The 20,626-nt window shown below is 43.7% G+C and overlaps 1 protein-coding gene across 8 annotated transcripts in view; it reads right to left on the bottom strand.

Moving 5' to 3' along the window:
• The window catches only part of LOC117348528 (stomatin-like protein 1), a 109,252-nt gene that overhangs the window by 59,830 nt on the left and 28,796 nt on the right, over positions 1–20,626 (bottom strand). For 7 of the 8 annotated variants that reach the window (XM_033920758.1, XM_033920764.1, XM_033920765.1 and 4 more), the window contains one exon: positions 17,887–18,004. In XM_033920758.1, the coding sequence (XP_033776649.1) occupies positions 17,887–17,941 (55 nt within the window). In that variant the 5' untranslated portion in view covers positions 17,942–18,004. Of the gene's footprint in view, positions 1–17,886; positions 18,417–20,626 lie in introns of those variants that run through there. The other variant, XM_033920766.1, reaches the window with a different exon arrangement.

Raw genomic sequence — 20,626 nt, 5'->3', positions numbered from 1 at the left:
CTCCCCCCCGCCCCTCCCCCCATTTGAGTCAGTAATACTGTTTGCACACTCTATATTAATCAAATTCCCTCTACTGGAATTTATGAGTTATAACCTCTAGTGTTTTTTAGTTGCATTTTAATTGGTTTTATATTATATTGGTATTATATTTTATATGTTCATACCTTTGTATTATTTTGCAACAATTAACACCATTAGAAAATACTGTATATTAGTATTTTCATTTCTCACACGTTAAATAGGAAGCCAGTGCAAACAAGTTCATTTATCATAACCCATCATTGATAGCACTTCTGTCCATCCATTCCCCTATCCAGAGAGCCCTCAACCTGCTTCCAGGCTCCAGCCACCACCATCCAGGCAGCCATTAATAAATTAACTTTCTTTTTCCAGATCATTTATAAATGTTTTAAAAGGCAATGTGCCAGCAGAGATCTTCACTATTTACCGTTATTCAGTTTGTCCTTCAGCTTTTGATGATGCGAACGTTTCTTGGTCTGATAATTTTTCTTTTTCTTTTGCTTAGCCATGATCACTCTCCAACCTCCTATCACTAGCTACGCCTGTCTCCCACATGAGAACTTTTAGCATTTACCCATATATTACTATTGCAGTCCAATTATGACATCGCCTCAGATTAAGATGTAATAATGGCCTCTGACAAATAAGGCCAGATATTAGTAACTTTAGCCAATGCAGCAGCAGCTCCTGTACTCAGGAAGGCAAAAGAACAAAGGTTATGGATCTTATGAAAAACGTTTCTACCTTATGTCAATATGATCTGGAGCAGCGTGGTGAAAGGAGGACGGAAAGGGGCCAGAGGGGGAGGGGGAATGGAACAGAGAGGTTAGAGTTTTTCAGCTTCTTCAAGCCAAGTAACACCTAATTCCAACAAATATCAAGCAAGTACCCCTGCCAAAGCTCCACCCCAGACCTGTCCCCATAATAATAATACTAATTGTAATGCAATTTCTTCCATTCATTTTTCATATATACACAATATAATCTTATTAATGATGCGCTTTGGAGAAGCAGGGAAAACGCAAAGGCAACGCAAATCTATTGCAAACCCGGGATGGGCTCCACGATCAACTTGCGTTGCCCTTGAAAATCTGCTGGTTGATCACGATTGACCTTTTGGGCACCCCTGCCCTAGAAGAGAGGAGGATCAGGGGAGATATGATTCAGACATTCAAATACTTGAAAGGTATTAACATAGAACAAAATCTTTTCCAGAGAAAGGAAAATGGTAAAACCAGAGGACATAATTTGAGGTTAAGGGGTGGTAGACTCAAGACTAATGTAAGGAAATTCTTCTTTATGGAGAGGGTGGTTGATGCGTGGAATGTGCTCCTGAGGGAGGTGTTGGAGAAGAAAATGGTGACAGAGTTCAAACAAGCATGGGATGAACACAGAGGATCTCTAATCCAGTACTGGGCAGACTTGCATGGTCTGTGTCCCATATATGGACATTCAGTTGAGGATGGGCTGATGAGGGTTTCGATGGCTGGGATGGTTAAGATGGGCTGGAATGAGCTTTAATGGAGACTCCAGTAGATAGAACCTAAGCACACTACCGGGCAGGGCTCTGGGTTTCTGGCCCAGAAATATCTAAGAAAAACAACCATTTAAATTAAATGATTAATTTATGGAGCGTATATGGTTGGGCAGACTGGATGGACCATTCGGGTCTTTATCTGCCGTCATTTACTATGTTACATAATGATAACCACAAAATGAACAAACACATATGCAGAGAAAATGTTAGTTATCATTTATATTTGGGGTTTTTTGCAAAGTCTGGGCTTCATCATCAACTTCAAAAAGTCCAAACTTACTCTAGTGCATACCCTAATTTTCATAGGAGCATCTTGGATACCAACTGTGCAAGGGCCTATCTGCCTCAGGAAAGACGGTTTACAATGGCGATCATACATTTGGCAGATCAAGCAAGGCTGTCAACTCACTTGCCATCTTGAGAGATGTTACGACTGCTGGGCCACATGAACCAGCATCTCCACCCACTGACTCAGCTGATTCCCTTGCCTTCCAACATCAAGGATTCTCTTCTATGGTAGATTCTCTCCACCTCCCTTCTGGCAGGATGTCCATTCTAATTCCCAAAGCCTTCTCTAACCATCACCACCTGTTTAGAGTGCTGCCAGCCCGACGCTGCTCTGGAGGGAGGTATGTAGGCAGGGCAGGATTAACCAATAGGCCAAGTAGGCACGTGCCTAGGGTCCGAAATGGTCAGGGTGGCCCGATGAAGGAGGGCATCAACATTGTTTTTTCCAAATGGCGATGGGCCACTCCAGCATCGATCGGCAACGTGCCCCCCCCCCTGATCGGCAATGCGGCTCCCCCATCGACAGAAAGTAAGACAAGCAAGCAATGCGGTTAAGAAAGGCAATGGGAACTGTAATTGTGTAAGTGGTGCTGCTTGCCCAAAGCTTCCCTCTGACGCAGCTTCCTGTTTCCGCCTGGACGCATGGTGGGGCGGGGCGGGGCAGGGGGCCCAGTGTACTTGTGTGCCTAGGGGCCCTTGACGAATTAATCCTGCCCTGTATGTAGGGCTCACAGTCGGTGGGGTTTGGATGGGAAGAAAGAATGGAGGGTCAGCGGGGGTTCGGCTGCACTGTGGTGGAGGGTGCTCAAGGGTTCTGCTGCACAAGGGATGGGAGGGAAAGATGGAAGCTGGGCAATGAGGGGAGGAAAGATGCTGCACATGTGGAGGAAAGGAAAGAGGAAGAATTGGGGTGAAGGAGAGGGAGAGATGATCATGTACATTCATTTTGTACAATAAGCCTTACGTTTTCATGCTTTGCTACCTTTTAAAGACCAAAAACTTTTAAGTATGACGTTTACATTTAATTTATATTAGTTCACACAAACACTCCATCCATCTGCTCTTGGTCCAGCCCCTCTGTCAAATTTAAGAACTCATTGTGGCCCAAGAGTCAAAAAGTTTGCCCACCCCTGTTTTAGACTCTCTAGACCGGTACAACATCCCATCCTATCTGTTGTTGTGTTGTTCTTGTGGGTGTTGCACGTAAAGATTTTGGTTTTCTGTGGGTTCTAGTATTTTTCTAGGGCCGGGGAGATCAAAGAACAGCAGCTGTGGCTCGGCTGGCGGGCCATGGGGACAAACTTTGCATAGGCTTCAGATGCATCCCTGGCCTTTCCTGCCTCCTCCGAACCGGCTGCCCCTCCTAAACCACCAAGGCTAAAATGGACTTCAAGGCGGGTCCCAATGTATTCTGGTCACCTGGGCCAGACCCAGAAAATGTCGGGGACCGCTCAGGAGTACTGGAAGAGCCCTGAAAAACCGTGGCAGCCCATGGGACAAAAGCGGCCCCTGAAATGGATCCTGACACGACCTGGCCAATCAGGCAAGATAGAAAAAAATCAGGGGCTGCGCAGGAGCATTGGAGCAGCTCCAACAACATAGCAACAATGTCTAAGCCCCAGGGAGCCCTAAATCTCCTCCAGGGAAGTAAAACTTTTCTTTACCCCATTTACATTTCACTCTGCTCCAAACACTTAACTCATCCAATTCCTGCTAATGTACTTCTTTTCGAGGACATGTCTGGGAGTCCGGACAGCTTTTCCAAAACCCAGCACTTTGTTCAGGTTTTGAAAAGCTTCCAGCAAGCAGTGACGATGGGACGGTATCTGCACATGCGCGGATGCATGTGACATCATCACGTCTTACCAGTGCATGCACAGATGACCTCCCGACAAGCAAACAGGTTGAGGGGCGGGGTTGTGGCGTGACTCAGGTAGAATGGGGTGGGACCGAGCAGTACTAGATAGGCCTGGGAGTATGGCAATGGGTCTGGATTTTCGTTCCAGAAAATCTGGTAACCCTAGTATCCTGCACACTAGACATGAAGAGAATGGATATCATGGGAAACTGAGAACCAGCAAAGTCAAGTTCAAATCTCACTGTCACTTCTCCTCATCTTGGACAATTCATTTAACTCTTGGATAGTTCATTTAACAGCCACAGTTCTCAGCAGTATGTAACTCACTGACAGCCATGGGCAGAATATTTCTTCATACAATGTGTAATTAAACTCTGGAATTCGTTGCCAGAGAATGTGGTAAAATCAGTTACCTTAGCGGGGTTTAAAAATGATTTGGATAATTTCCTAAAAGAGAAGTCTATGGGCACATTATTGAGATGGCTTGGGGAAATCCACTGCTTGTTCCGGGGATAGGCAGCATAAGATCTGTTTTACCTCTTGGGATCTTACTAAAACAAAGAGAACTTTCTCACATTGTCCTTACGGAATGTGGAGGGGGTTGGGTAAGGGAGGTGCTAGCCTGGAGAAGGGAAGGACTGAAAGCTGGAATTTTAATTTGGGTTTAAAGCATGTATCTTCTGTCTAGAAAAATGCAGTCTTCCCTGGAATGATAATTTCAAGAAGATTGTATAAACAAGGGCACAGAATGATGTCAAATTCCTTCTGCTGCAGAGGGACAGAAACGCACACACCTGGGTAGAGGTTGCCCTCTGCTGGATGGTATTAGTAAAATGTGCAGCAGCAGAATGAGATCGTCTGGGCTTCCTGAATAATCAAATGGAAAACAAACTTACAAATGGGCTGTGCAAAACCTGGTAAATTATTTTGAACTTTCCTAAAGTTGCCATATCATCAAGGTCAACATCACTGGTTGAAATTGTTGTTCTGGTTTTAAAAAAGAAAAGCAGGGTGCATTTCAGTGCATAGAATGGGATGAAACCAGGGCAGAATAAGGTTGTTTGTGCTGACCTGAGTGAGGTGGCAATCCTAATTACGGCCCTCATAGCCTGGTTTCTTTAAGTTTAAATCAGCACTGCTGGTACCATAAATTCATTAGGAGCTGTCCTCCAAAAATCAGGAGTGGTCTAAGAAGCCTCTTTGCAAAAACTAGGCAGCTCTGACAAACTTGCATTGTTCAGATATAATTATCCAACTTCTGTCCATTTGGAAAAATAGGAGGAGATATTCAGCTGGCTTTGTGGCTGGCAGCAGCAGCGTTATCCATTGAGGTTCAGTGCTGAGCAGTATCAAGGCTGGTTAATGAGTTAGGTGCCATCGACTTGAGTTTGAGTCCTAGTGACTCGATGAATTACAGATCTAAAAAAAAAACCGGTTTTGTGCTAGTGTGGTAAGGTCCTTCAGCATCATCCCTGTGGTTTTCCTTGATTCATGCTTCGTACGTTCCATGCTCCTATGTTGAGAATATCTTTACAGCTTCTGATCTCCCTTTTCTGTCCATTAACATCAGCATCAGGACATCCTAGCGGCTTTGATCCATCCGCGCCGGATCCAATCAGTGGGCGCACAATTCATGAGGATCCAGTGTATTCATCCTTCTCCTGCATCCCAGTCGTTTCTTTAGATGATTCAGGCATCTTCAAGGTGATGAGTAGAAAAGTTGTAATGGAGAGCTGTAGAAAATCTGACCGATGGGAACGGGCGGAAACTAAAGACTGGGGATTAGGGGGAAGCAGGGGGAAATGGGTAGGGCTCGGGCATGCCCAGTGGGGCCCGGGCATTGCACGTGCTCAGAGAGAGAAAAAAAAAAATCTCTCTGAGCTATTGGAGAGCTTATCCGCAAATTGGGAGCTGTTGGGACAACACCCATATGTGGCTTACTATCCTGCTTGTCCTAAGAGAAATTGGGCATACTCTGAGTGATGATCAGTTCTTCCCTAGTAGCATGGTGAGTGCCTTCCAACCATCTTCTAGCACTATACGTTCATTCTTTATGTCTCATCATCATCATCATCAAGTTTTCATGGAGAAAACAGAAGTTGATTGCCGGGCCTTTCTTCTGAGCATATTAATTTGATGCTGTCGCCGTTGTTGCTTCATCTGCTCATCTGCTGCTGACCAGATTGCTGGTATATTCAGGGCAGGATTAATTCGTCAAGGGCCCCTAGGCACACAAGTACACTGGGCCCCCTGCCCCGCCCCACCCCACCATGTGCCCAGGCGGAAACAGGAAGCTGCGTCAGAGGGAAGCTTTGGGCAAGCAGCACCGCTTGCACAATTACAGTTCCCTTTGCCTTTCTTACTCGCGTTGCTTGCTTGTCTTACTTTCCGTTGATGGGGGGCCGTGTTGCCGATCGGGGTGGGGCCCGCGTTGCCGATCAGTGCTGGAGGGGCTCATCGCCGTTTGGAAAAAACAATCATCGGGCCCTCCTTCATCGGGCCCCCCTGACCATTTCGGGCCCTAGGCACATGCCTACTTGGCCTATTGGTTAATCCTGCCCTGGGGATTGTTATCTGACATCTCAGCTGAAACCTGTCTGCCTTGGGAGGCCCTGCTGGTAGTGAAACTACCGACAGCATAGCTTTCAGCTTTACAGATGCGTGCAAGCTCCAGTGGCGTGATAATATCCAGGCACTGGCACTGAATATCTAGACATATGTGCCTGGCTGTCCCTTATCTGATTAAGTGCAATATAAAACGAGTAAAGATAGGACTGAGTTTTATGCAATCCAATTTGTCTGGTTAACTTAGGAGGTTAAGTGATGAACACTGGCACTTAACTACAGAAGTGCTGACTCCCCTCCCTTCACCCTACCCCTTGAGATCACCCATTTTTGTAGTTAATATAGAAACATAGAAGATGACGTCAGAAAAGGGCTACAGCCCATCAAGTCTGCCCACTCTGCTTACCCACCCCCTGTCTATGCTCTAATGACCCAATTTCCTTATCTTGACCCTCGTAGGGATCCCACATGGGAATCCCATTTATTCTTAAAGTCTGGCACGCTGTCTGTCTCGATCACCTGCACTGGAAGCTTGTTCCAATGATCAACCACTCTCTCTGTGAAGAAATACTTTCTGGTGTCGCCATGAAATTTTCCTCCCCTGAGTTTGAGCGGGTGCCCTCTTGTGGCCGAGGGTCCCTTGAGAAAGAAAATATCATCTTCCACTTCGACACGTCCCGTGAGGTACTTAAATGTTTCGATCATGTCTCCCCTCTCCCTACGTTCCTCAAGAGTGTAGAGCTGCAATTTGTTCAGTCTCTCTTCGTACGAGAGACCCTTGAGCCCTGAGATCATCCTGGTGGCCGTCCGTTGAACCGATTCAATTCTGCGCACATCTTTTCATGGCTGAGATCCAGTGCTGCTAAAACAGACCAGTTGATACTGCACAAGCGATTCAAAACGAGTGATTATTCAGCAATTACTGCTCTTTTTCAAAAAAGCTTGCACCTGATAAAAACTTTTACCTAGCTTCTACAAATTTCAGGTAAGTGGGCCTGGGCCCAGATGCACTAAAGCCAGTGATCGTTGCGAAACCTGTTTCAACAGCTTTAGCGACAACTGTATGTGCCGAGCCAATGCAGAAAACGGCTCACCGCCTGGTTTTCTACGCGATCACTCATTCCACGATCCGACCATACAAATGAGCTGATTAATATTAAAATGCCCTGTAAACTAGTAGAGCAATTGAGGCTCTAACATGCAATGCACCATCCAACCTTTTTTTTTTTTTATGGGCACAGATGCTGAATCCCAATACTTAAATCTGAAAAAAGTTGCATCCAGTCTTGAGTGGTGTGCAAGGATTGTCTAGTGGTTAAAGCATTGGGCTGACAACCCGGGAAGCCGAGTTCAAATCCCAGCTGTGGCTCCTTGTGATCTTGGGCAAGTCACTTAATCCTACCTTGCTACAGGTAGAAAGTAAACAGAGTAAGTTCTCAGAGACAAGGCAGGAGCCGGAAGTCCATTTTGGGGAGGGTCCCTCTCCCCTCCCCAATCAATAAAATATTACAGTATCTTGGCTGGCAGGGTTGCCAAGCCCCACCAGCCAAAAGCGTCTCCTGCCCGAGTCATGCCTCTGCTAAATAAACAACACTTAATTCAGCAGGTGCACTTTGGCCGTCATATTTACCTAATATGAAACTGAGATCAGAAATTGCTGTGAGTTTGAGGATTGATACTGTACAATATGTGGCAACAGGTCAGTCAGCTTTTTCAGTGGCAACAGTGAGAATGTGGAATAAGCTACCAGGAATTTTGAGATTAGGTAAAGGTAGTGACCACTTTCGTAAATTGCTTAAAACATCTTTTTGTGCAAGCTTTTTATGATAAAGAAAGTGGATCAACTTTTCACTCCGTCAAAAATCACAAAGACTAGGGGACACTCGATGAAGTTAAAGTTTCAAGTTTATTACATCTCGATATATCGTTTATTGTACAGCCTAAGTGGTTTTACATAAAATCATAGCTAAAAATATACTTATAAAGGGAAATAACACAGACTCTTTAAAATAATAAGGGAAATACTTTTTTAAAACGAATAGGAGGAAATATTTTTTCACTCGGAGAATAGTTAAGCTCTGGAACACATTGCCAGAGGTTGTAGTAAGAGCAGATAGCGTAGCTGGTTATAAGAAAGGTTTGGACAATTTCCTGGAGGAAAAGTCCATAGAAACATAGAAAATGATGGCAGAAAAGGGCCATGGCCCATCAAGTCTGCCCACTCTAATGACCTACCCCCCTAACTTCTTCCCCTAAGAGATCCCACATGCCTATCCCATTTTTTCTTAAAGTCTGGCATGCCTCAATTACCTGCAGTGGAAGATCATTCCACTGCAATCGGTTACCCTTTCGGTGAAGAAATACTTCTTGGTGTCGCCATGAAATTTCCCGCCCCTGATTTTCAGCGGATGCCCTCTTGTGGCCGTGGTTCCTTTAAGAAAAAAAGATATCATATTCCACCTCAATATGTCCCGTGATATATTTGAACGTCTCAATCATGTCTCCCCTCTCTCTATGTTCCTCAAGTGAGTATAGGTGCAATTTACTCAGCCTTTCCTCATACGGGAGATCCTTGAGTCCTGAGACCATCCTGGAGGCCATTCGCTGAATCGATTCAGCTCTCAGCACATCTTTTTGGTAATGTGGCCTCCAGAATTGTACACAATATTCTAGATGAGGTCTCACCATGGATCTGTACAACGGCATTATGACTTTGGGCTTCCGGCTGACAAAACTTCTACAGATACAACCCATCATTTGTCTAGCCTTGGATGAAGCTTTCTCCACTTGATTGGCAGTTTTCATGTCTTCACTAATGATCACTCCTAAGTCTCGTTCTGCTGCAGTCCTAGCTAAGGTCTCACCATTTAGGGTGTAAGTTCTGCATGGATTTCTGCTGCCAAGGTGCATTACCTTACACTTTTTAGCATTGAAGCTTAGTTGCCAAGTCGAGGACCAACGTTCCAGTAAGAGTAGGTCCCGCGTCATACTGTCGGGCAATGTGCTTTTGCCTACTATGTTGCATAGTTTGGCGTCATCAGCGAATAATGTTATTTTACCTTGAAGCCCCTGAGTTAAATAGAATCGGGCCCAAGACCGAGCCCTGCGGCACTCCACTGATCATCTCTGACGTTTCGGAGAGGGTACTGTTAACCACCACCCTCTGAAGTCTACCGCTTAGCCAGTCTTTGACCCATGCAGTTAATGTTTCACCTAATCCCATTGAACTCATCTTGCTCAATAACCTGCGGTGTGGGACGCTATCAAAAGCTTTACTGAAGTCCAAGTACACGACGTCCAGGGACTCCCCCATATCCAGCTTTCTTGTTACTCAGTAAAAGAAGTTGATTAGATTGGATTGGAAGGACCTTCCCTTTGTAAGTCCATGTTGAGGGGAATCACGTAGATTCTCCTTGTTCAGGATCGTATCTAATTTATGTTTAATTAGTGTTTCCATAAGTTTACTCACTATTGATGTGAGACTCACCGGTCTGTAATTCGCAGCCTCCGTCCTGCATCCCTTTTTGTGGAGTGGAATGACGTTAGCTGTTTTCCAGTCCAATGGAACTCTTCCTGTACTTAGGGAAAGATTGAAGAGCGCGGATAACGGACATCACTCAACTCTCTAAGTACCCTGGGGTGTAGATTGTCTGGTCCCGTGGCTTTGTTCACTTTGAGTCTTGATAGTTCACAGTAGACGCTGCTGGGCATAAACTCAAAATTCTGAAATGGGTCTTCCGAGCTTTCCCTTGTCTGCAACTGTGGACCGGACCCTGGCACCTCACAGGTAAAGACTGAGCAGAAGTATTCATTCAGTAGTTCGGCTTTATCATAATCCGATTCTACATAATTCCAGTCTGGTTTCCTAAGGCGTACTATCCCATCTGTTTCTTTTTTTGTCACTAATATACCTGAAGAAGGATTTATCCCCCTTCTTAATGTTCTTTGCTAGATTCTCTTCTATTTGGAGTTTGGCCTCTCTGACTATTGTTTTGATAGCTTTAGACTTGGCCAGATAGTCTTCTTTTGTCTCCCTTTTTCCTGATTGTTTGCAAGAGATAAATGCTCTTTTCTTCTTTTTAACGAGGTCCGAGATCTCCGCAGAGAACCACTGAGGTTTATTGTTTCTCCGCCGTTTGCTTACTGTTTTTATATAGCTGTGAGTTGCTTCGTGTAGGATAGATTTCAGTTGACCACATAGCCTCTACATTATCGGTTTCAGCTTGGTTTTGCAATGCCCGATGGACGAAATCTCCCATGCGTTTGAAGTCACTGCCCCGAAAATTGAGGACCTTTGTTGCTGTGTTTGATCTAGTGAAACCTTTCCTGAGGTTGAACCATACCATGTTGTGGTCAGCGTATCGCCTACCGAAATCTCTGAGACACTTTCTCCGTTGGTGAGTACCAGGTCCAGTATCGCCTGATCCCTAGTGGACTCCAATACCATTTGTTTGAGTCGTGTGTGTTCCAATCTGCATCAGACATATTGAAGTCCCCTAACAATACTGTGTCCCAACGCAAAGTGATGCTCTCTATGTCCTCGATTAATTCTATATCCTTGTTTTCCTGTTGTCTTGGAGGTCTATATACTACACCAAGATACAGGCATTTGTCATTTCCCCTGGCCAGGTTCACCCAGAGGGATTCCCCAGTGTACTTGACATCTGCGATTCTGGTAACTTTGATGTCCTCTTTAGTGTATAGTGCTACCCCTCCTCCTAATTTGCCCTCTCTGTCTCGATGAAGTAAGTTGTAACCCGGTATAGTCATATCCCACCCATGTGAATCTGTGAACCAAGTCTCGGATATCGCCACCACGTCTAGGTCGGCGTTCATTATTTCCGTCTCCAATTCCAGAATTTTATTGCCTAAACTGTGTGCATTAACGTACATAGCCCTCCATACCTTATGTTTGCTAAGTCCCTGTGGAGAATTTCCCGCCTGAGTTAGTGTGACTCCTATAGTATTGTTTTCAATGTGTGCACTTACCTCGGACTCAGAAATGGAGTTGCAACATACCTCGCCAGGATGGTTCCTTACCGTGCCAGTATGTGAGTGGGTACTCTCCCCCAGCTTACCTAGTTTAAAGCTCTACGAAGCAGGCAGGCTAGTCAGTGTCCAAAGACGTTCTTACCCCTTCTGGTCAGGCGGAGTTCGTCTTGTCCCTGAAGTCCCTGCAATGCCTCGCCATGGTTTAGGAATCCGAAGTTCATCTCCTTGCACCATCCATGTGGCATAGCCCTCCATACCTTATGTTTGCTAAGTCCCTGTGGAGAATTTCCCGCCTGAGTTAGTGTGACTCCTATAGTATTGTTTTCAATGTGTGCACTTACCTTGGACTCAGAAATGGAGTTGCAACATACCTCGCCAGGATGGTTCCTTACCGTGCCAGTATGTGAGTGGGTACTCTCCCCCAGCTTACCTAGTTTAAAGCTCTACGAAGCAGGCAGGCTAGTCAGTGTCCAAAGACGTTCTTACCCCTTCTGGTCAGGTGGAGTTCGTCTTGTCCCTGAAGTCCCTGCAATGCCTCGCCATGGTTTAGGAATCCGAAGTTCATCTCCTTGCACCATCCGTGTGGCCACTCGTTTGTCCTCTGGATATGTTCTTCCCTGGCTCTTCCCTTACCTCTTACTGGGAGAATCGAGGAGAAGACCACTTGCGCTCCCATCCGCCTCAGCTTCTCACCCAGGGCTCCAAAGTATATTCTCAGGTATGTTCCTGGCAGTGTCTTTCGTTCCGATGTGGATGAGAAGCATGGAGAAGTGGTCTTGGGGCTTGATAAATCTATCAAGGCACACAGTGACATCTTGGATCCTGGATCCTGGTAGACAGCAAACCTTTCTTGATTGCATATCCGATCTGCAAATTGGTCCCTCGGTGCCCCTCAGCATGGAGTCCCCAATGATTACCACTCTGCGCTTCATCGGGGGGAGCTGATCTGTTATCCCCGGAACCGGAGCCATCTGTTGGACATCTTCCTGTACCTCATTGGCAATTCCTTCCTGTAAAAGCTGGAATCTGTTCCTCAAGGTGATTTGTGGGGTTGATGTAAAACTGCCCTGTTTGGAAGAAAAAGAAACTGAAAAAGGGGAAGGTCTTCTGTGCTTGCCTGTGGAGGAGGTTACCAGCTGCCAGGAGTCAGCATCTCCAGCCTCTTCCTGTACCCCAATCGTTGGTTTCAAAGCTGTAGGTTTGGTCGGTTTGGGCATCTCGAGGATGGTCTTGTCTTGCGCCTGCTCGGTGATTTAGGACAGCTCCTGGATGACTCCATCGATGAAGGCCTCATCTTCCCGGATGCTTCTCAAGCGCTTCACCTCCTCCCTTAGGCTCCTCAGTTCCTGTAAGATGTCTCCGTCTAGCTGGCCCACCTCTTCTGTCTGTGTGGAGACTGTAGTGTACTGTTGGGGGAAGGCCTCAGTCTGCACAGAGACCTCTGTCCACCGTCCTGGGTCATCCTCCACCTGTACGTAGGTCATGGCCATGCTCTGGATCCCTTCGGTGACTGGAATGCTGGTCTTGATTGTAGTCTTGGTGCTTCTAGTTCTGTCATGGTTCCAATCTTACTTCTCAGAGCGGTCCACTAGGGTTACTTTTAATAACTCATATTCAAAAACTTCCATTAACAACTATGGTATTCCACAAGGCTCTATACTATCTCCTCTCTTATTTAACATCTTCATAGCTCCATTATTAACTCTAAGTCAATTAATTGGGTTTTCTGTTTTTGCCTTTTCAAATGACCTTCAGCTGCTCCATCCAGTCAACTCTGACTCAGACAAGGAGATTCACAACATTAACCAAAAACTAACAAAAATAAATCAATGGCTCCAGGAGAATGTTATCCTTAAATATTGCAAAAACGAAATCCATATTCTTTCCCTGGAAAGACGGACTCAAGCCTCCTTCCTCCAATCTGTATCAAAAATGCTCCTATTCAAACAGTCAATAAGATAAAAATTTTAGGCATCACCCTCAACCACAAACTCAATTATCATGATAAAATTATTACAGTTGTTTCTATAGGCTGCTTATGATTAATAATAATCATTTATTTCTTGTATAACGCCAAACCAGTAAAAGGTTCTAGGCCAGGGGTGTCCAACCTGCGGCCCTATGAAACATTTTGTGCAGCCCCGGTCGAAGGCGATGCAGTGTTTTCCTCTGGTGCCCCAGGGTGTTTACCGTCTTGCCAGCTCCCTCCTCTGTCTTGCTGCAGCGTTTGCACGTTTGTGCGGCCCTAGAAACATTTTTTTCGGCCAATGCGGCCCAGGGAAGCCAAAAGGTTGGACACCCCTGTTCTAGGCGGTTCACAGCAAGATAAGGCTGAACATCAGCCGATTTACAATACAAGAAAAGTTATTTCTAGAAGATACATAATGCCTATAGATTAAAAGCATTAACATTAGATCACTTAAGTTACAAATTTATCAAATAGTTGTGTTTTTAGTAATTTTCTAAAATTATAGTAAGATGGAACTTCTAGCATAATTTTGTCAAACCAGGTATTCAAATTAGCTGCCTGAAAAGCAAGAGCTCTCTCTTTCATGTTTCAAACAAGCAAACAGCAATCCTGGCTGGGTAATTACATCAATGGAGCCAGGCTGACCTACGGCGCCTTTCAGGGAGTAATTACAACCATACTGTTTGACAGATTCATCTCTTAAATAGAAGCCTCAGTAAACTTATAAATTTATATTTTCCTTCTGTCTTTCTTGAGTAACATGTTGTTCCTCACTTTTTGCATTCTGTAATTCGCTGATTGCCCAGCTTTATTCCCTGAGTTGCATACTTGAGATCATATTTTCCTCTTATCTACTTCTTGTGTAATAAGTTGTACCCTCACTTTTTGTATTATGTAATTCGCTGAGAGGGGCATAATTGAAAGGGACATCTAAGTCCGTTTACGTCCATCTCGCAAGTTGTCCAAAGTAAAAAAACAGCTTAAGACACATTTTTGAAAGATATGTCCAACTTTTTTTTTTCGTTTCTAATTATACGTCCTGCTGATCTGATCGTCCAAGCCACTAAATCGTCTATCTTTATACCACATTTTCGTCCAACTTTCCGTCCAAGTCCAAAACGCCTAGAACAAGCCCTGTTGGACGTGGGAGGGGTCTGCAAAGTGATGGACAGCACACCCAGACATGCCACCTAAATAGCGGGATACCTTACAGGGCACTGCTGTGAACTTCACAAAAAGGGTGCCATGTCTTCTCCTCCCTACAGCTCACTTATAGGTTACTGTGAGCCCCCCAAACCACCTCCAGAATCCCCTAGACCCACTTATCTACCACCCCAATAGCCCTTATGGCTGCAGGAGCCACTTATATGCCAGTACAAAAGGGTTTTGGGGTGTATAGGGGAGTGCACATGTTTAAGTATCAATGCAGTGATTACAGGGGCTTATGGGCATGGGTCCTCCTCTCCATGAGTCTCTAACCCATCCCCAAGACAACTTAAGCTGCCTCTGGACTGGACGACTAGGCTTTCCTATGCCAAGCGGCCAGGTAATGATGGTCTGGAGGCTGAATTTTAAAGTTATGATTATAATTTTTATGGGGGTGGGGGGTTGGTGATCACTGGGGTAGTGTGTTGGGATCTGTTTTATGTGTTTGCAGTGCTTATCTGGTGACTTTAGGTGGGTTTTTGTGACTTAGATCATGTTTTACATGGTCTAAGTCACAACGTCCAAGTTCCGCCTAGGCTCTGTTGTAAAACTTTCGGTTATAACATGCTGTACGACTATGTCTAAGCCGGCCCACATCCCGCTCAACTCCCGCCCTCAACACGCCTCCCAAAACACCCCATTTAGCTTTGGTCGCTCAGCGGCACTATGAAGGCCTAGGTTGTTGTATTATCAACACTTGGGTCCATTCATACTCTGATTCTTCCTTCTCTCCTTAAAGAATGACACAGGGATGGTTTCCCATAGAGAATGACATGGTGACAATTTGTCACTGTCCCTGCCCTGCGGATAACTGCGGGAAACCATCCCATGTCATTCTTTAGTGTCTATCTCAACCTCAGTCCTTCTACATAAGCATTTTTCAATGCAAAGCTTGAGGGTCAGTGGTTTTGTATTTGGTTTTGACTGTTTATTTTGTACACCCTTGTTTGTATTTGATTCACTGGTCAGTGGTTTTGCCCGTTCTTACTTTGATTCTTCCCTCTCTCCTTAAAGAATGATATGGGGATGGTTTTCTGCAGTTAACCACAGGGACAAATTCTGTCCCCATATCATTCTCTACCCACCATCACCAGTGTGGGTGCTGAATTTAATGTGAGCAGCTTTCTTTTGTTCAGGTAAACAGCCACTTGACTTCTTCAGGAATTTTTTTTTACTGATGTCATCTTGCAACCTGTTCCTGCTCTCAAATATATCTTTTTGCCACCGTGTTACTAAAGATCATATTTCTTATCTTGCCACACTTCAATAATGAAGCCCATCTCGTGAGAAAGGCTGATCTGTCCCCTTGCCCTCTCTTCGATTTTTCCACATAGCTCCACCCATGCGTCTGTGATGCTGCTGAGGTGAGTAACAAAGAAAGTAGGTGAAGGAGTTAGGTGAGGGCTGCTCCCAGCCTTCCCCATCCCTTCCACTCGTTTATAAGGCACATTACATAATAGTCCAGAAGATAGTGACAAAAGAGCAGAGAAAGAGAGTTATTCAGAGAGAAACAGTTATAGTGGTGGTTTGTATAGACAGTGATATAGAGACAGCCAGCCATTGAGAAAGACAGGTGCACAAAAGAGAGCGTGCTGAAGACAACACAGGAAAGGAGTGAAGGTAGAAAAACTAGAGCCACATATCGCAAGGTAAGAAAATGGAGCTATTCACAGGGAAAGTAGCTTTCTAAAGCCTTTGGGCAGATGATTGTTTATGTGCCTAGTGGTTACTGCAGAGGCCTGAGAACCAGTGGAACTGGGTTCAATTCTCAGTGACCCTGGGCAAGTCACTTAACCCTCCATTGTCACAGGTACAAAAATTTGCGATTGTGAACCCAATAGAAACAGATAAAGTACCTGCATATAATATGTATAGAACTTTGTACATTTAATAGTGCTATTGAAATGATCGGTAGTAATAGATGTATGTATATATGATCAAGATGATAAAGGGGATGGAACTCCTCTCGTATGAAGAAAGACTAAAGAGGTTGGAAAAGAGACAGCTAAGGGAAGATATGATTGAAGTCTACAAAATCCCATCAGTACGGTGGTTCAGAAATTTTTCCACTGTCTCAGAATGATAAGGTCTCTTGCTAAACTGCTCGATCCCTCATCATTGAACACATTAATTCACTCTTTGGTTATTTCCTGCATAGATTATTGTAATGCTCTCTATAAGGGCATTACCAAAAAGGAAATAAGCCGCCTTCAGATAATACAGAATATTGCTATTAAGATCATTTACGGCGCAAAGAAGTATGACCATGTCTCTCCCCTTCTAATCGACGCTCATTGGCTGCCTGTCGAGCACAGAATTAGTTACAAAATTTTACTGTTAACCCTTACTATTCGTTCCAATAGCCAACCCGAATTCATTGATAGACTCCTTATTCCATATCAACCTCAATAAGACGCACCCTTATTTCCACCCACTTTGGGGCGAAAAAAGTGTGTCTTATAGAGCGAGAAATATGGTATTCATTATTAAAATAGGTGTAGCCCCAAATGTCCAAATTGTGCCCAGGACATAGTCTTAAATTTATATATAAAAATGTATTACTCACTAACAGCCAACAATTCTGAATGAGTTACAATATAAGACATACATAATTAAAATCAACTAACTAAACATACAATGTGCATACATATAAGACTAAATTTACAAGCAACCCATCAAAACAAAAGCAGTAATTACGCTGATTGTCTTATCTTGAACCAAAATCAGGGTGATTCACTAAAGGCAGGTAACACTGTTACAATACTCCTCAGCCAGTGATGCCGATCCACTTCTAAAAATGCTATAACTCACTTCCAGCTAGCACTGGGAGGGAGAAAGGAAGGTGTGAGATTAAGACTCTGGAGCCTAACAGTAATGCTTTTAGTAAAGACCAAAAGACTATAATCTCTACAGTGAATGCAGACCAAGAGATATGGGATACTAAACTAAACTAAACCTTGGGTTTGTATACCGCATCATCTCTACATTCGCAAAGCTCGACACGGTTAACAAGGGTTAGGGTAGAAAGGAACTCCAGTGAAGGGAAAAGACAAAATAAAGAGAAAATTTAGGATATATCCCCCAAGCTTTGAGCAGCAAACAGTGATATGTGAAATGTGAAGCTTGGTGATCTTTGACCAGGAAGGTCATTGGCTAGATTAAGGGACTGTGTGCTACACATTTGAAGGTCAGAATATTCTGTCGCTTAGTGATGTGCCCTGGAGACATAATGCTCTTCCATTGCACCTTGGTGACCTTTTTGTTAGTGTCATCACTGTGTCCACATGCCTTTCCATTTCATTTACTTCTGGATTTACTATAGCTATATCTGCTGTATGGAGAAGGTTTGGGTTCTTTTTGCTATTTAGCACAACGTTTCATCTTTGTACCACAAAGAAACATCTTTCATTTCTGCTATGTGTGGCTCATACAGGGAGTTCATCTACTTACCTATTTTACATTTCTGGTGGAATGATTCACAGCGCTGAATAACAGTGAACATCATTTTCTGGTACTTTTAGATATAATTTTCATGGAATATTTTTTATGATGTTTAAATTGTTGCAACCTAAAAATGAAAAGAATTTATATCGTCTGTGAAATAGAATATATTCAGTAGACCAAAAAAAGAAAGAAAACCATTTGTTAAATAACATAGTTTTAAACCACTTCTAAATTGAACAAGACTGGACGCACTTTTCATTTTGGCAGGTAGTGCGTTCCACAAAAAAGCACCCTGTGCAGTCATCATAGAATAACAGAAACAGGACAACCTCACATGTTTCAAAAATGATATCTCCAACCACATTTTATTTTCAGAGCGCAACGACTGAGATGGCTGATTATAACTGAAAAGAAACACTCAACCCTACTGGGTTCTAGTGTTCAAAATACATAGTAACATAGTAGATGACGGCAGATAAAGACCCGAATGGTCCATCCAGTCTGCCCAACCTGATTCAATTTAAATTTTTTTCCTTCTTAGCTATTTCTGGGTAAGAATCCAAAGCTTTACCCGGTACTGTGCTTGGGTTCCACCTGCCGAAATCTCTGTTAAGACTTACTCCAGCCCATCTACACCCTCCCAGCCATTGAAGCCCTCCCCAGCCCATCCTCCACCAAACGGCCATATACAGACACAGACCGTACAAGTCTGCCCAGTAACTGGCCTAGTTCAATATTTAATATTATTTTCTGATTCTAGATCCTCTGTGTTCATCGCACGCTTCTTTGAACTCAGTCATAGTTTTCCTCTCCACCACCTCTCTCAGGAGCGCATTCCAGGCATCCACCACCCTCTCCGTAAAGTAGAATTTCCTAACATTGCCCCTGAATCTACCACCCCTCAACCTCAGTTTGAAAAGTGATAGGCAACCAATGAAGGTTACACAATATCAGTGTAATATGGTCAAATTTTGAGGCACTCTCAATCGTGCAGCTGCATTTTGTGACAACTGTAAAGCCTGGATCACATACTTTGATAGACCTATGAAAAGTGAATTATAATAGTCAAAAATAGGTGTCAATATCACAGTTATGATTGTTTGAAGATCATTAGTTGGAAAAAAGTCCCTCAACTTGCGGAGCAGACAAAGCTTTAAAAAAGCTCTCAAAATTACAGATTTGATCTATGGCTTGAATGATAAAGTCGAGTCCAAAATAATACCCAAATATTTATACTGGCTAGACACTGGAATTGCTATATTGTCAAGCAAAATTTCTGATGGAAATTTATCTAAATGCTTTTATTTATTTATTCAGTTTTCTAATGGTTTACATGAATTTATTCAGGTACTCAAGCATTTTTCCCTGTCTGTCCTGGCGGGCTCACAATCTATCTAATGTACTTAGGGCAATGTGTGTGTGTGTGTGGAGGGGGGGGGGGTTAAGTGACTTGCCTAGGGTTACAGGGAGCAGCGTGGGTTTGAACCCACAACCTCAGGGTGCTGAGGCTCTAGCTTTAACCACTGTGCCATACTCTCCCCCATGACCTGCACAGAAAATTTCAGTTTTTCCAATGTTCAACTTGAGTTGATTTTCATCCATCCATCGCTTAATCACTTTAAAGCAATGTTCTCAAACTTGCGGCCCGCCAGGTACTATTTTGAGGCCCTCGGATTGTTTATCATAATCACAAAAGTAAAATAAAACAGTTTCTTGATCATACGTCTCTTTAGCTATAAATTACAATATTATTATTAGGACTTAGCTAAAAGGAAAGATTTATAAACTATAAAGAGTTTTACCTCATGCAAAATTGTCATTTCTTTAATAAGACATTAACTATTTTTTTTCTGCGGCCCTCCAAGTACCTACAAATTCAAAATTTGGCCCTGCAAAGGGTTTGAGTTGGAGATCACTGCTTTAAAGCAATTCTCAATGTAGGATAAAGCATCAATTAGCCTTTGACTGGTACTACAAATTGAATGTCATCTGCATACAACTTATAATTCACCCGTAGCAATTTCAATTCTTGACAAAGAGCAAAAAGATATTAAAAAGAGCAGTCGATAATGTTGATCCTTGAGGCACTCCTATAGCAAGAACAGACCAACTTGACTGATCCCCACCAATTTCTACACAGAAAATCCTATCCCACAAGAAAAAACTGAACCACTTTAACACTTAAATGTTCAATTATGGCAGAAAAATGTTCAAGTCATAAGCCTACTCTAGTTCCACCCACACCATGCCTCTAACACCCCCCCCTTAAGATGTAGATGAACTACTGAGCAACAGCATAGATATCGGTCTAGAATATAGAATTGAAAATAGTGAATTGGAATGGTTTGGTAAGAAAAGCTTCCATCTGCCCCTTTAAGCCACTTTCTGCATGTTTTTCCTTGTTTGAAAATGAGCCTCGTCATGTTGTTAATATTTGTCTCTGGGGAAGACACCTTTTGCTAGGCTCCCCAGATGAAAAGAGAGCAGTGGACAGTCTGAACCCATCTAGAATGCACCGCCACTCCCTTTCCTCTTCTGGTGCTACCAAGATTAATATACGATTAACAATAATTAATGGGGGAGCAAGCACACAGGCGTGAGATATGGAGAAAGCATGCAGGCAGCCAGCCATTTTTCTCCACCCAAAGAGAGCTGGTTCATTCACAATAAGTGAAAATGGACATGGGAAGAAAAGCTTTAAGACTGAGTACTGTGGACAGAGAGTGACTGGTGGAGACAGGGAGGG

Source organism: Geotrypetes seraphini, chromosome 14, assembly GCF_902459505.1.
Source record: "Geotrypetes seraphini chromosome 14, aGeoSer1.1, whole genome shotgun sequence".
Classification (NCBI taxonomy): Eukaryota; Metazoa; Chordata; class Amphibia; order Gymnophiona; family Dermophiidae; genus Geotrypetes; species Geotrypetes seraphini.
This window is presented reverse-complemented; position numbering and strand designations above follow the sequence as displayed.